This window comes from Elgaria multicarinata, chromosome 11 (genome assembly GCF_023053635.1).
Source record: "Elgaria multicarinata webbii isolate HBS135686 ecotype San Diego chromosome 11, rElgMul1.1.pri, whole genome shotgun sequence".
Taxonomy (NCBI): Eukaryota; Metazoa; Chordata; class Lepidosauria; order Squamata; family Anguidae; genus Elgaria; species Elgaria multicarinata.
In genome coordinates, this window is record NC_086181.1 from 38,194,311 (window position 1) to 38,210,978 (window position 16,668).

At 40.6% G+C, this 16,668-nt stretch overlaps 1 protein-coding gene across 1 annotated transcript; it reads left to right on the forward strand.

Moving 5' to 3' along the window:
- The first annotated feature begins 3,962 nt into the window (after positions 1-3,962).
- On the forward strand, positions 3,963-16,011 carry LOC134405773 (vomeronasal type-2 receptor 26-like). The gene is made up of 7 exons (XM_063137027.1): positions 3,963-4,180; positions 4,351-4,359; positions 4,853-5,021; positions 6,821-7,681; positions 12,679-12,906; positions 13,268-13,394; positions 15,110-16,011. Exons 1-7 carry the CDS (start codon positions 3,963-3,965, stop codon positions 16,009-16,011), a joined length of 2,514 nt encoding a protein of 837 aa, XP_062993097.1.
- Positions 16,012-16,668: the final 657 nt, after the last annotated feature.

Here is a 16,668-nt window from a genome sequence, read left to right on the forward strand (position 1 = left end):
GAAACTACAGCTGTTGAGGACCACACCATTAGCTTGGAGCTGGCTGGGTCCTCATGGCAGAGCAGTGGTCCCAGGTTTGTCTGTTCACTGAATTGACACATGGAGTCTATGTAATTGAAGCCATGATGCACCTGAAGCTACCATGCAATGACCAAGTTTACACAATCACATGGAATAAAGAAGCTACTCATTAAAAACACTCAAAGTCAAGTTTTTTTTTTTAAAAAAAAATATTTTGTTATAACAAAAGAAATACATGTGAAAATACCAGCGAACTTGGGGCCAGCTTTCGCTACAGAACATAATAAAGAGGCTCCTTGCAGATAGAACACCACCTTGGCAGTTGGGACAGGAAGCTGTATTCCAAACCTGGGATACTGCCTGAAATGTACTAGCCCAATACCTACTTTAAAAAGCAAGGGACAGTAACATCTAGTAGTACTGGCAATTTGTAAATAACTTCTTAGTATTTCTAAGTGTCTATATAGTATATGTGACCTCTGAGGAAGACCCTCCTTTAGGGTCGAAATGCATTTGGTCTGGGTTTTTTTTTTAAAAAAAATCCTTGACTTTGAGTGTTTTTAATGGGTTCTTAGTATTTATTAGTGTGTTCTGAATGTGTTCTTAATGTTAGACTACACAGTCCTACAGTAGAAATATACTTTTTTCTGCACTAGTGAAACTTATTAATGTATTAAAAGGCTTTTATAATACTTATCCACCTCTGTAGTATATGTGTACATGGATAGTGATACGATCTGCCCCTTTCTCTTACTTTATTGTCTTTACTTTAAGGGGCCTGGATAGCTCTTTTGCTTATCGCAGGATAGAACCTGACAAATATGTAGGCAACATATTTGATTTAAACAAACCTTTTTGTTTCATGATGTCAGTTAAAATGTTCATTGTTCCTAAAACCATAATAGGAAGAGGTAGAACCAATCCTAGAAATGTAATAACTATAAGACATGTGATTTTTGAATCTATTGAGGTCAAACACTTCCTGTTATGTATAGAAGAATGTTATAGTATTCCAATCTGGCAAAGAGATGCCAAAGATGGATTAAGGAGAACCTCATGTTTTCAAGTTCTACTTCAAGGAAAGTAGAATCCCATACAGCACAAAGTGAATAACACTAACATAGGAAGTCCAGCCAACCACCAACAGGACCTCCATTTTATCAGGATTGAGCTTAAGTTTATTATCCAATATTCATTATTGGACTGAGGCACTGGTTTAGCAAGATCACTATCTCATCATGATTGGATTTTAAAAAGAGAGATGAAGTTAGGTGCATCATCTGCATCATCATCATCATCATCATCATCATAATAATAATAATAATAATAATAATAATAATTCTTACCCACCTCTCCATTTTGATTGAGGCAGGGAACAACAGTAAACAGTAAAATACATAAAACTGAATTAAAACATAATATACATTGTTAAAACATCCTAAAAACATTCTAAAAACATCTTAAAATTCCACTGGATAGGCCTGCCAGAAGAGATCAGTCTTTACAGCTTTCTTAAATGCTAAAAGACTGTTAAGTTGACAAGTCTCCTCCAGCAGGCCATTCCACAATCTGGGAGCAGCAGAAGAGAAGGTCCTCTGGGTAATAGTTTTTAATCTAGTTTTTGCTAGCTGAAGTGGATTCTTCCCAGAGGACCTGAGTGTGCAGGGCGGATTGTATGGGAGAAGGTGATCCTGCAGGTAACCTGGACCCAAACCATGTAGGGCTTTAAAAGTGATAACCAACACTTTATACTTTGCTTGGAAACTAATTGGCAGCCAGTGAAGAAATTTTAAAACTGGTATAATGTGGTCACCCCTAGGTGTACTGGTGACCAGCCTGGCTGCCATATTTTGAACTAGTTGAAGTTTCTGGACTAGGCACAAAGGTAGCCTTATGTAGAGCACATTGCAGAAGTCGAGCCTTGAAGTTATCAGCACATGCACTACCGTCTTTAGGTCTTCTAACTCTAGGAAGGGGCGCAGGCTGGTAGATGTTAAAAAAGCATGGGAGGCCAAATAAAGCCAGCAGGGTGGCATAGCATAATTGTGAGGGAGTAGAGTAGTGGTCCACCACTTAAAATCAGCCAAGGAGGTAGAACTAGAACCACCTCAATACAAACACCTTATCACAACACTAGAACCACCCCTCATCCCTAATCCAGAAGGATGCATTGCTCAAAGGAATTGAAAGGCACTCAGAGTTCCAGGTGAATCAACCAGGCTGTACTCCCCTTCTTACTCTCCTTGCAAAAGCCATCCTTCAGGGTGAGGAAGGCAGTTTCAGTAACAAACCCAAGTTTGAAGTCCAACTGAAATAGCTCTAGAAACTCAGGCCTTTGCTAGACCTAAGGTTTATCCCGGGATCGTCCTGGTGTCATCCCTGTCTGCTCCCAGGATCCCCTGTGTGTCATTTACATGAACAGGGATGACCCCGGGATGATCCCAGGATAAACCTTGGGTCCAGCTAAGGCCTCAGTCTCATCTAAGAATGATTGCAGTTGCACAGCCGGTGCATACTCCAGTGTGTTCCCTCGGAAGAGGTTGCTAGCTACTGACCCATCAAATAGACCCTGATTTGAGTACCAACTGACTTGACCTGTCTAAGTGCTAGGACTTATATAACAGGGCCTCCAATGATAGGCTGACCATATGAAAAGGAGGACAGGGCTCCTGTATCTTTAACAGTTGTATTTAAAAGGAAATTTCAGTGGGTGTCATTTGTATATATGGAGAACCTGGTGAAATTTTCTCTTCATCACAACAGTTAAAGCTGCAGGTGCCCTGCCCTCTTTTGTATCTGATCATGCTAGGCAGGGCTCCTGCAGCTTTAACAGTTGTGATGAAGAGGGAATTTCACCAGGTTCTCCATATATACAAATGACACCTGCTTATATTCCCTTTTCTATGCAACTGTTAAAGATGCAGGACCGCTGTCCTCCTTTTCATATGGTCACCCTATCCAATGATTATTGTGTATACTGTGCAGGTTCATATGGAAGGCCGTGATCCTTCAGGTATCCTGGCCTCAAACCATTTCAGACTATTTAGGTCAAAACCCTCACTTTGAATTGTTCACGCATCTTGTTCATATAATCAGGGCTCAACAAATGCAACTCATCCATCAATACATAACCAGAAATTACTCTGGATACCTTCGCAGAGTGACCTGACTCAAATGTCACACCAGATGTGAGCAATTTTATCATCACATTGTTTTGCAAGAGTTGCTCACAAAAACATCAGGCTGCAGGAGAACCCAACCACCTATGGTAAAAGAGCTGGATGGTGCTGTGAGAACACACATAATGGAAGCAGCCATATTTTCCCTACACTAATGAACATGGCAATAATGCTACTTCATGATAGAGCACTGTTCACATTTGGACATACTTTCACAAATTACAATGGGGTATTTTGGTGATGAATTTTATTTTAGGGAGTCAGTTTTCATCAGGATTTATCGCCTGTTATTTCCTTCTCATGCCTGTCTTACTTTCTTTTGACTGTGACTCATTAAAACATTCTTGCTCTCCCTTTGATTATGGAGATGACATGACTGAAATGTGATAAACACACACACACACACATACACACACACACACACACACTGTTTTGTAGAGAATCTACAAGGAGATCTGGGGATTATCAGTCCTGTAATTATCATGTGAATCATAATTACTTCTACATTGTCTCTTGTCCCTAAGGGCTTCCAGTGGCCATGTGCAGAACTGTGACCTAAGACCAGAGGATGCTCTTTAAATTTCCTGTATCTTTCAGAGCTGGCGCACCATGTATACACAGACCTCTGTCTGTCTGCTCTTTACACCTCATGATTCTGGCTTTGAATTAGATGAACGAAAGTCAGGATTTGCAACTCAGGGGAAACTAGAATGGCTATGTGAAAAGATATGAATGGTTTAAGTTGAAGATTTCTTTTGAAAGATGGTAGTATTTCTGCCATTCATGTTAGCACTGTTGCCCCAGGTTTTAGGCAAGAATCTGAGTGTTCAGTGTTCCCTTAAAGAACCTACTCCTATTGCTCATAAATATTACCAGTCAGGAGACCTCATCATTGCTGGCGTTATGTCTCAGGTCTTTTTACTTGCAGATACCATAAGCTTTGATAAACATCCAGTGGAGGACATCCCTGAAGACTATATGTAAGGATGATGTTTCTTAATCATATCAGTAACTAATATATTTCTACCTTTGACTTATGGCAATCCAAACTCAATTAGTTGAACATCAGTCCCACTGAAATCAATGGGACAAGTTAGCCACCTCAACTCAAGTCCAGTAAGTAAGTTCAGCTAATTTGGTCTGGATCCAGCTATTACTAGTAATTTATTTATTTATTTATAAAATTTCTATAACTCTGAATGGCCAAAGCCCCCCTAGTTCTCCTTGTCCTCCTCTCCTTTACTGTCAGGGAATTCAGTCTCACTGAAATGTGTGTGTGTGAAGAGTAAGTTGTAAGCAAACAGAATTTGTAACATTGTACAACATCATTACTAATCACGGCTTACATCTCCTAAGGCATTAGCCTTAATTTCCAGTTTCTTGGAACTTGAGCCAATATGACATAGCCATAACTCCAGTTTTAAACTGGGAGAGGTATGTGTGTGTGTGCATTATATTAAACTGAACTGGAGCAAACATCCTGATCTGAAGAAGAGACACTGTTACACAGCATGTAGCTCTCATTGCAGGCTAATGACACAGCTTTACCAGCACATCATGGCCTTGGTATTTGCTGTAAAGGAGATCAATGAAACCCCCCAAATCTTACCCAATGTCAGCCTGGGCTTCCACATCTATAATGGCGATTTCAGTGCAAGTGGGACCTATCTTGCCTCATTGGAACTTCTCTCTAGACGAGGGAGATTCATCCCGAACTACAAATGTGATGTTGAGAATACTCCAGTAGCAGTCATTGTGGGACCTAACTCTGACTACTGTCTTAACATGGCAAATGTCCTATCTATGTACAAGATGCCACAGGTAAGATGTTAGCATGAAGCATGAGTGATCAACAGGATATTCACATTTGTCCTGGACTATATATCTCACCAGGCTACAGGTCTGAGATTGTGTGGTTCATAACAGAAGTGGTTGAAATGGTATCCTAGCTGTATATAATCTACTTGAATGTCAGGCAGAAGGGTGCAGTTTAATATGCTGCCTGTTATGTTAGATTTGTAGGTGCAGTGAAGGTTCCCCCACCATTCATAATTTAGTATCCCAACACACAATCCATAATCAAAAGCAGAGATGTTGAATCACTTTCAGCCTGAGAGCTGAATTCTACTTTGGAGAATGACTTGGGGACCCTTAGAGGCACAGATTGTGTCCTTGAGATGGAGGTTTTGCTCGCCTGATCTAGAGTCTTAATGGGACAACTCTGGAAAAAAATGCTTGATTTTGCTTAATGGGCCAAAGAAATCAATTTGATTTGTTTAATCTCCATTAAACCATGTATGGCTCAACCATAGAATGATGGAACAGTGCTATGAATTCATCTTCAGTAAAAACGTCGTGCTTGACCTATATTATTAGTTGTAACTGTTACAGAATTGTCTAATTAAGTTTCCATATTTTCATAGGTATATGCCTTCCATGTTATAGTGGTGACGTTTATATGTGATAAAGATGTTTGTAGGAAAAGTGGGAGGGTTCTGGTGCACCTGTCCTGCTTGTTCATCTCTGGCCGATGGCTGGTTGGCTACTGTGTGAACAGAGTGCTGGACTAGATGGACCCTTGATCTGATCCATCATGGTGCTTTTTATGTTCCTATGTAATCTCTGCTTGTTCTTTTTATGATCTCTGAAATATGAATGGGCCAGGAACAAAATAAAAATAATCCCAAGAAAATGGTAATTTTGGGGTGTAGGTTGAAGCATATTTATTTATTTATTTATTTATTTATTTATTTATTTATTTTAAAAAGAAATCTTTGCAGAAAACCAAGATGGACAATTTTAAGAATATGTCTGAAGTTATTATTTATTTATTTATTTATTTATTTATTTATATAGCACCATCAATGTACATGGTGCTGTACAGAGTAAAACAGTAAAACAGTAAATAGCAAGACCCTGTCGCTTAGGCTTACATTCTAATTAAATCATGGTAAAACAATAAGGAGGGGAAGAGAATGCAAACAGGCACAGGGAAGGGTAAACAGGCACAGGGTAGGGTAAAGCTAATAGTATAAAGTCCAAACAACATCAAGTTTTAAAGGCTTTAGGAAAGAGAAAGGTTTTTAGCTGTGCTTTAAAAGCTGTGATTGAAGTTATCTCCATATTTCCTTAAAAATGACATGCCATTCTTAGATCATTATGATGCTTTGGATCCAGGATCTGACTTCCTTGAGTGGAAGAACACCACTGATGAAAAGTCCTTCTGGCTGATTTTGGGGGTATCTCCTATTGAGTAGAGTTTCCCATTCTTGATACAAAGTCTCTTATGTAAATGTATTTTCCAAAAATGGAATTTTATGATTTCATTACATCAACAGATTTTTTTCTTTTCCAAAAGAAGTTGTTATTATTATTATTATTATTATTATTTATTTATATAGCACCATCAATGTACATGGTGCTGTACAGATAATCCTCCTCATTCAAAAATACCAATTCAAGAAATAAATGAAACCCAGATTAAAGATTAGTAGTAGTAGTAGTAGTAGTAGTATTTACATTTATATACTGCCTTTTAGTTGAAGCTCTCTGGGCAGTTTACAAAGTTTAGTTAGTGTTTGATATCAGTTCAACTATCCACTTTAATATGTTATTTTTAGCTCATCTATGGCTCTTCTCCCATGGTGAATAACAATATCCAAACTGCTTTCTTCCACCAAATGTTACCAAATGGTGCTCATCAATACAATGGTATTCTCCATTTACTCCTGCATTTTAACTGGATATGGATTGGGGTGCTTTCTCTCAATGATGATACCGGAGAGAGTTTTGTACAAAACATTCTTCCCATGTTTGCTCAGAGGGATATATGCTTTGAATTTATAGAGAGATTCCCCAAACCAACCTTTTCCAGTGAGTTGACTGAAATGGTGAAAGAAGGTTTTGAAACAGGCATGGCTGTTATGAGAAGCACTGCCAATGTGGTGGTTGTGCATGGTGAAATTCATACCATTATGGCAATGAGAATGCTACCCAAGGTTGCAGAAATGGAGGGAATTCCAATGTCAATGAAGACAAAAGTGTGGATTATGACAGCTCAGGTGGATTTCACCTCATTTTCCTTCCAAAGAGATTGGGACATAAATTTCCTCCATGGTGCTGTATCATTTGCAATTCACTCAAAGGATCTTCTAGGGTTCCCGGAATTCCTTCAAATGAGAAAACCAACCTTGGAAAAAGAAGATGGATTTATTAGGCTTTTTTGGGAAATGGCATTTAACTGCTCTTTACCTCATCCTTCATTAGATGAGACAGCTAGGCAACTCTGCACTGGGGAGGAAAACCTATGGACGCTTCCTGGCTCTGTTTTTGAAATGAGCATGACTGGCCACAGTTACAGCATTTACAATGCCATTTATGCTGTTGCATATGCCTTGCATGCAATGCATTCATTCCAATCCAAACATGGAGCAATAGAGGATGGTGTAAGTTGGAAACTTTTGAAACAGCAGCCCTGGCAGGTAATATACTCCTCTGAGTGATGCAGAAGCATCCATATGCCACAAAAGGTACTTTAATGCATACAGACTGTTCTCTCTAAGAAGCTTAGAATGTTGGCATTTAGGTAATAGGTCTTCCATATCTTCCATTTTACAAAGTTCAGTGACTTCTGCTTCGATTAAGATCATATCAGACTTGACTCTAATCATTCATGACAACTGTAGTTGTAGTCTTCTAGGGCCTAATGTACACCAAGCAGGATATTGCACTAAGAAAGCAGTATGAAAGCAGTGTATAAGAGGCAGGAGCTACACTACTGCTTTATAGTAGGGGTGTGCACGGACCCCCCGCTCCGCTTCATTTCCAGATCTGCCATTTTCGGAGCGGCCCGCTTCGCCCCGCCCCCGCTCTGCCCACTTCCGCTCCGCTCCACTCGGAGCTCCGGATCGGAGCTCCGTTTTCCCCCCCATATGGTTGCATTGAAAGCTAAAAAAGTATACAACTTTTTTTCTGTTCAAGTTAGAAACCTCACATTTGGCACCATGACACCTCATGGACATATACACACGCATGCCAAGTTTCAAGGCAATCCCATCATCCCCTGATTTTTGGCGAATTTTTGAAAATTGGGCACCCCATTCAAACCCCTTGGGATAGCTCCGTCAATTTGCATGTTAGAAACCTCAAACTTGGCACCAGGACAGCTTATCCATGTGTCCACATGGACGCCCAGACTCAAGGCAATCCCATCATCCCCTGATTTTCGGCGTGGCTTAAACTTTTTAACTCACCCCAAATCAAGTCCCATTCTACAACTATGTCAATTTGCACATTAGAAACCTATCCTTTGGTCCCATGACAGCTTACCCATGTGTCCCCATGGACACCAAGTTTCAAGGCAATCCCATCATCCCCTGATGTTAGGGGAAGTTTTGAAAATCGGGCACTCCAGTATGTCAGGGATTTAAAGTTGCAATGCAGACAGCTCAATGGGGCCAGTTCAAAGGAAATCCCAACATGCCTCTTCTCATGATGACTAATAAAATATTAATACTACTACTAATATGTATAAGAAGAATAAAATATTAATACTACTAATAATATGTATAAGAATATACTATATACTACTAAGAATATATATAAGAATATAATAATATGTTAAAATGTAGGGAAATGGGACAAGAAGTGTGTGTATGCTTTCCCCAAAATGCTCAATCTGTGGCTGCCTGTTGCACTTCACAAAAGCAGTGCACACACAGCACACTCACAGTCCAAGTTACACAGAGAAGAAAAAGAGAATAATATTTTTTTGGTATTTTTTTGTATATAGATAGAAGGAAACACAATCAGGATTTAAGAGAGGGGAGGGGGGAAAAGAACCAACCAAACACTACTACTAATATGTATAAGAAGAATAAAATATTAATACTACTAATAATATGTATGAGAATATACTAATATACTACTAAGAATATGTAAAAGAATATAATAATATGTTTAAGAATATTACTAATAAATGTAGGGAAATGGGACAAGAAGTGTGTGTATGCTTTCAAAAGAAAGCTTTCACAAAAGCAGAAGGAACACAGTCAGGCTTTAAGAAAGGGAAGGGGGGGGGGACAACCAAACAACCAAACAAACACACACTCCAAAATTTAAAAGTAAAGTTTATATTAAATCAAAGTAAGGGAAAAACACAGGGCAAACTAAGCTAAAAGTCAGAAAGAAGCAAACAAACACACACGCGCCAAGCTAAATCTATCCTAATCGATCTCCAAAGTCCAAACACAGCAGCAGCACTAACTAACTAAGTCCTCTCTCCACGAACACCAACCCACAAAGAGACACAAAGCAGAAAGCTCTCAGGGTGACTCTGGCTTAGTCCCGCCTCAAATGCTGGGATTGGAGGATGATGCTTCATGAGGTGATCAGTTCTCATCAGGATTGGGAGTTGAATGTGCCTGTCATCGTTTCAAAAAAAAACAAAAAAAACCCCAAACCGTTTGTTGACCCGATTTTTAAAAAATTCTAGCACGTGAACCACAGGACGCAGAAAGTTGAGAGTAGTCTCAAAATGACCCCCATCCACGACTGTCTAAGCACAAGAATTTTAGCTTAAAAAACAATTAGCTTAAAAAACAACCCAGTTATCCCCGATTCTTTCCCGCAACGCAATCCTATGGGCGAAAAGCCGAAAACCGCCGTTTGAGCTGCGCTGTCCCTGTTTGTTGACCCGATTTTTAAAAAATTCTAGCATGCGACCCGCACGACGCAGAGAGGTGAGAGTAGTCTCAAAATGACCCCCATCCACGACTCTCTGTGCACAAGAATTTCCAGAATGATAGCTTCAAAAACAACCTAGTTATCCACAATTATTTCCCACAATGCAATCCTATGGCGAAATGTTTTCAAGATGGCGATCGGAGCGCTCCGCCTGAACTAGGAGCTCCGAAAAATGGCCGCTTCTCTTCGCCTTGCTTCTAGAGGTCCGCGGTCCGCTTCTACTCTGCCTCTGGGTAAGGCGGAGCAGGCCAATCCGCTACTACTTCTCCGCTCCTAATCGGAGCGGAGCACATGCCTACTTTATAGCGATATTGAAGTGCACTGACAACTGTTGGGGCCCTTTGACACAGACCATATACCACTTTCATATTGTGGTTGGGGTGGCTCCTGCCTTTTGTAAATCACTTTCATACTGCTTTCGTAGTGAAATATACTGCTTGGTGTAGATTAGGCCTTTGTCTGCTCATGAACATTAGATGGGGAACTGTTGATAAGCATAGTTGATGGTGTGGGGTGGGTTTTTTGTGGGAGGGAGGAGGTATTGGCTTATATCTATAATAATTTTATTTAATGAACAAAAATGCCTTCAAGTTGAAGACCAAAGTGATGGCTTTCTCAAGTTGGTTTAAGGTCCACAAAGTCAGGAAATGGGTAAATAAGGCTGATATTGAGCTGGTTCAGATGACACGCTAAACCATGCTGCTTAACCACAAAATGGTTAATAGAATGCATTAAGGTCAATGCATTCCATAAACCATTTTGTGGTTAAGCAGCATGGTTTATCATGTTGTCTGAACCACATCAGTGTAATGTCACAAATTGTTTACAGCCTGCCCTTCCTTGGTCTTCCAGGTCCAAATAAAAATTGGGAGGAGGGAGTTCATGGGACCAGCACAACAGCCTCACATCGTCCTAGTCCAGTACAGCCTAATGAAGTAGAGCTGTGCACAACTGGCCTCTCCAAATTTTCCACCCTATTTGTGGATAGAGAAATTGGGAGGCAGGAATTTCACCAACTTTCTCCAAGTGGAGGAGAAATTCTCCAATAAATTGTCACAGGTTGGTATCACCATTGGCAAAGGTTGTAGAACAGATTCTTCTTTCCCCCCCTAAAGTTTTTTCCCCAGTGGTTTTCTTTTTTCCTTTGCATACCCACTGCTGCAAATAGTAACATCACCAACTGTGTTGGCAGCCTGTCCACCATTTTGCATCCTCCACAATGCCCCATATACCTAGCATCACCCCAGGACACTGAGGGGAGGGAATGAAGTCACCACAATAATAATAATAAAAAAAGTGGTGGAAAAAAATGGGGAGAAAATTCTTAGAGGTATCCTTTTATTTCTAGGGAGGAAGGAAAAAAAAAACCTCAGGTATTTCCTGACAGTTTTCTTTCCCCATGAAAGGGGCTTCAATTTTTCTGCCTCATTCTCAGGGCAGTCTATAATTTATTTTGAATATGTGTTGGTGGTGTTTTTGACCTTAACTAATCACTGTGAGGTGGCTGAGGATACTGTCTACATTTTCTTTTCCATTACACATCTGTCCATTGCTCTATTGTCTCCCTGTGTGCCTGCATTTTCTGATCTGAAAAGACCCTATGCGAGGAATAAACTCATGAGGTCTTCCCCAGGCAGGAAGTGTGGGAAGCCAAGGAGGCTACAGGCTGTCAGAGAGATGACTGTACAATGAAAGATTGTGCACACTCCTCAGTCATCTCATAAGTAAAATAAGCACAAGAACCCTGAATGAAACCCATGAGAATTTCTCTGAAATTTCTTCTCCTTTGAATTTCTTTTCGAAAGCAATTTCTTTTCAATCAGCTTGAATGAGAATGGTTAAAAATTTCAAGGGAGACATTTTTGGCACAGCGCTATTATAAAGCACCTAAACCATCATAAGCAAGCATAATTTATGACATTGCACATGCACAATGTCATTGCTTTATCCCGGGGCATATATTTTAAGGCACCATCCTTAGCTTCCAATTGCCTGGCTTTGTGGAGCTTGAAGCAGCATTAGTTAATCATTTTGACATGCCAATTAAAAAAATCAATAAACATGGAAATTGTCAGCACTGAAGTCAGAGGGAAATGAAATACAGAGAGTTCCACTTACAGACCACACACTCTGTTTATATATGTGTAACAGAGGATAACACTGTAGTCAATGACATCTTGAAAGGAAAGGAACCTCTCATGTAAGCACTGAGTCATTACTGACTCTTGGAGGGACGCCAGCTTTCGCTGACGTTTTCTTGGCAGGCCTTATAGCGGGGTGGTTTGCCGTTGCCTTCCCTGGCTGTTATTACCTTTCCCCCAGCTAACTGGGTACTCATTTTACTGACCTCGGAAGGATGGAAGGCTGATTCGACCCGAGCCGGCTGCCTGAAACCAGCTTCCGCTGGGATCGAACTCAGGCTGTGGGGAGAGTTTCAGCTGCAGAAACTGCTGCTTTACCACTCTGTGCCACACAGACATCTTATGCCATTATAAATTTGATCATCTTTAAGGAGCCACAAAACACGTTGTTGTTGTTGTTGTTGTTGTTGTTGTTGTTGTTGTTGTATGTAATGAATTCCCCTCTGGAAACTACCATTAAATCTACACCCCATAAAGCATTTAAAGGGTCTCCTACTCATTGTGAACCATGATCATCTAGATGTGGTTGGTTGGTTGGTGCCTGTCTTCATACACATCTTCATGCATTCCTTCCCATTCTCCCACCCATTTAGCTCCACCAATTTCTGAGGTTTGTCTCATTTAACAATAGTGCAGGGAAAGAGATTTCCTTTGACCAAAATGGGGAAATCGTTGCTGGATTTGATATTATCAATTGGATCATATTCCCAAATGCGTCCTTTATTAGATTAAAAGTTGGATTGATGGACCCGGAGGCTCCCCGAGACAAGAGATTCACCATTCAAGATGATGCCATTTTGTGGCCCAGCAAGTTTAACCAGGTATAGTTCTGAGTGAATCAGTTCTTCTGTGCTGAAGAATTAGTTAAGTGTTCAAATACTGAAACAGTGGCCTCTCATGGTCAAGCTAGATAGGAGAAAAATATGGAAATTTCACTGATGCATATAAACCACCCAAAACAGCTCTATTGAGCAATTACAGTGGTAACAGAATCACTCATATTACTACCCTGTTTCTTCGGGTTGTACCCCACCTTGACCCAGAGGGAGAAGCGGGTAACAAATAAATGTAATAATAATAATAATAATAATAATAATAATAATAATAATAATAATAATAATTTTAAAACATGCCAGTGTGATGAAAACCACCAAACTATTCTGTTCTTTCATTTATGGATAGACACAGCCCCTTTCCCTGTGTAATGACAATTGCCATCCAGGTTATAGCAAGACAAAGCAGGAAGGGAAGCCGTTTTGTTGCTATGGTTGCCATCCATGTCCAGAAGGGAAGATTTCCAACCAGAAAGGTAGGAAATGTATTATACAGTATGCACAAACTATATTAGGTATGATGTTGCATGTGCACATAAGAAAGTTATTACTCTGGTTTAAATTGTTTGGAGGTGACTGATAAGAGGATACAGTTTAGTAAAGCATTCCTCAACCTGGAACCTTCGAAATATGTATGTTGGACTAAAATTCCATCCACCCTTCCTGCTCCCACCTCCACTTCACAACCCTCACTCTGTCCTTGCTAGTCCCAATTCAGCCTACACAATTTGTGAAAATTGTGTCTGTAATTTGTAGAAGTGGGGATTGATGGTGGTGGAGAGGAGAACAAGTTCTGGGGTTTGGGGAACAAATCCCTGGCTCGGCTCACAAAAGCTAGCTGAGCCAGTGGCTCCATGGGAGTCCATTGGGCTCTAAAAAGTCCAGACCTACCCATAATGGGCATCCCTATTTGAAACGATAAGGGATCTCTGAGCCCTCAGTGTTCCTTGCCCTCCAGAAGCCAGGAATGAGATGCTTGTTCACTAGAGCAAAGCTCCATGCTGAAATCAGTGTGTGTTGGCTTCGATGGGTTCCAATCATAGCTGTAAGACCGGTACCATCGAGGTCCTCACTACTGAATGCTTTTGACCACATTTTAGCAGAAGCTTCAATTGATCTCTCTCAGAGAGAGACAAATGGAGGGTGCACTGATCTTGACCAGACAGCCTAGTATGGCCACTTTGAGCCCTGCCTTGCCCAAGGTAGAGGAGCAGATAAGCACTTTTAAAAATGGACATAATTTCCCTTCACCTGCTGAGTCCCAGGAGTTTCAGCGTGCCCCAAAAAACTCAGTTACAGGAATGGATAGCGCAGACCCAGAAAGAGGTCAGTTGCCATACAAATTATACCCTCCTACTCTGCATCTGCTTTTCTATTGTATATTGTGTGCATATTTTGGCAGAGGGGACCAACTTCCCCCTGTCCTTTTTGTTATTCTGATGGTGCCTCAGGACTAGCTAGATTGCAGTGCACCTTGTAGGGAGAAACCTCATCAATTCCTTTCCTCCCCACTTCTATGGCCTCATTGCATTCAGCCCTGATGCTTTCCACCTGGAATGAAGCATATGGGACAACGGGCCACTTTAAATAGTGTACCTGCCTGGACCTTAAGATCATCTACAGGGGCCCTTCTCCATGAGCCCCTGCCAAAGGAAGTGAGGCAGGTGGCTACTAGGAGGAGGGCTTTCTCCGCTGTGGAACCCCGGCTGTGGAATGCGTTCCCCAGAGAGGTCCGCCTGGTGCCTACACTGTACTCCTTTCATTGCCAGCTGAAGACCTTTTTATTCTCTCAGTATTTTAACACTTAATTTTAACTCAAATTTAAATTTTACTGTTCTAATTCTGTATTTTAATCTTATATCAATTTCTGCTGCGTGGTTTTATCCTGGTTGTGCTTTTTATACTGTATTTTGTATTTGTGTTTGTAGACTGTTGGTTATTTTATTTTGGTTTTAATTTTTGTGAATGGCCCAGAGAGTTTCAGCTGTTGGGTGGTATAGAAATGTAATAAATAAATCAATAAATAAATTGATTGAAATATATATGAATGAATTACCAATTTAATTTCCAACAATTAAAGACTCTTTTAATTTCTGGTTCATTAATATATCCTCCACAATATGGTATGATTTGTTTCTACCAGGCACAGTACAGGACTTCCATGCATACACAGGTATCTTTTCTATTTCAGACATGGATTATTGTTTTGAATGCCCTGGAGATCAGTATCCAAACAATAAGAAGGACAGATGCCTTCCCAAAGAAATAACCTTCCTGTCTTATGGAGAAACCCTGGGGATCACATTAGCCACTTTTGTTCTCTCCTTTTCTTTCATCACAGTTCTGGTGCTTGGGATCTTCATGAAGCACAAGGAGACTCCCATAGTCAAAGCCAATAACCGGAACCTCAGCTACACTCTGCTCACCTCCCTCCTGTTCTCCTTCCTTTGTATCTTTTTATTCATGGGACAACCGGAAAAGCTGCCATGCCTCCTTCGGCAAACTGCCTTTGGCATGATCTTCTCAGTGGCTGTTTCTTGCATATTGGCCAAAACCACCATTGTGGTTCTAGCTTTCATGGCCACCAAACCTGGCTCCAAGATGAGGAAATGGGTGGGAAAACAACTGGCTAGCTACATTGTTCTTTTATGCTCCCTTATTCAAGCCATGATTTGCAGTGTGTGGCTGGCAATCTCTCCCCCGTTTCCAGACTCTGACATGCATTCAATGACAAAAGAGATTGTACTGGAATGTAATGAAGGTTCAACAGTCATGTTCTACTGTGTTCTGGGCTTTATGGGTTTCCTGGCCATTGTCAGCTTCACTGTGGCTTTCCTAGCCAGAAAATTACCAGACAGTTTCAACGAAGCCAAATTTATCACCTTCAGCATGTTAGTCTTCTGCAGCGTGTGGTTGTCCTTTGTTCCAACGTACCTGAGCACAAGAGGGAAGCACATGGTGGTTGTGGAGATTTTCTGTATCCTGGCTTCCAGTGCTGGGTTACTTGGCTGCATCTTCTTCCCCAAATGTTTTGTGATTTTGCTGAAGCCAGAGTTGAACAGTAGAGGACAGCTTATAACCAGAAATAATTAAAGAATAGATAAGTACATCTGATAGAATTTGCCTGCAATTAAGTTGTGTTATATTCAGATGCATGTACTTCGAAAATAAAGATAGTTGTTTCCAGATCATTGTCACATTTGTATAGGGATTCCATGAGATGATGGGGACGTTAACACTTGGGTGCTTCAGAAACAAATGTTCTCAGTTCAGAAAGGAGCAATCCATTACAAAGAGAGGCCCAAGCCTTGTATACTTTGCCTTAGCTAGACCTAAGGTTTATCCCAGGGTTGTCCCTGCCTGCACCCGGGATTCCCTTTGTGTCATTTACATGAACAGGGAAACCTCAGACTATCCCTGGATAAACCTTATGTCTAGCTAAGGCCTTTGTGTCTTATTTATAGTGCTCACCATTAAGAACTATGCATTGGATTAGTGGGTACCATCACAGGGCAAGTGAATACCCAAGTAGAGCAAGAAAGAGAACACTATTCCCTGTACTTTTGGAAGATACAGTAAATGTCAATTTGAACAGACAATTTACTAATAGCAATAGCTTTTAAAGTAATTTAAAAGTAAGCCATTATCTCTATCAGTGCTTGATTACTGAATGTGCTGCTGTCATACTACTCAGCATGTGAGCAAACAAAATAAGGGCAAGGGGTCTCTAGGCCTGAAATCATAATTGAT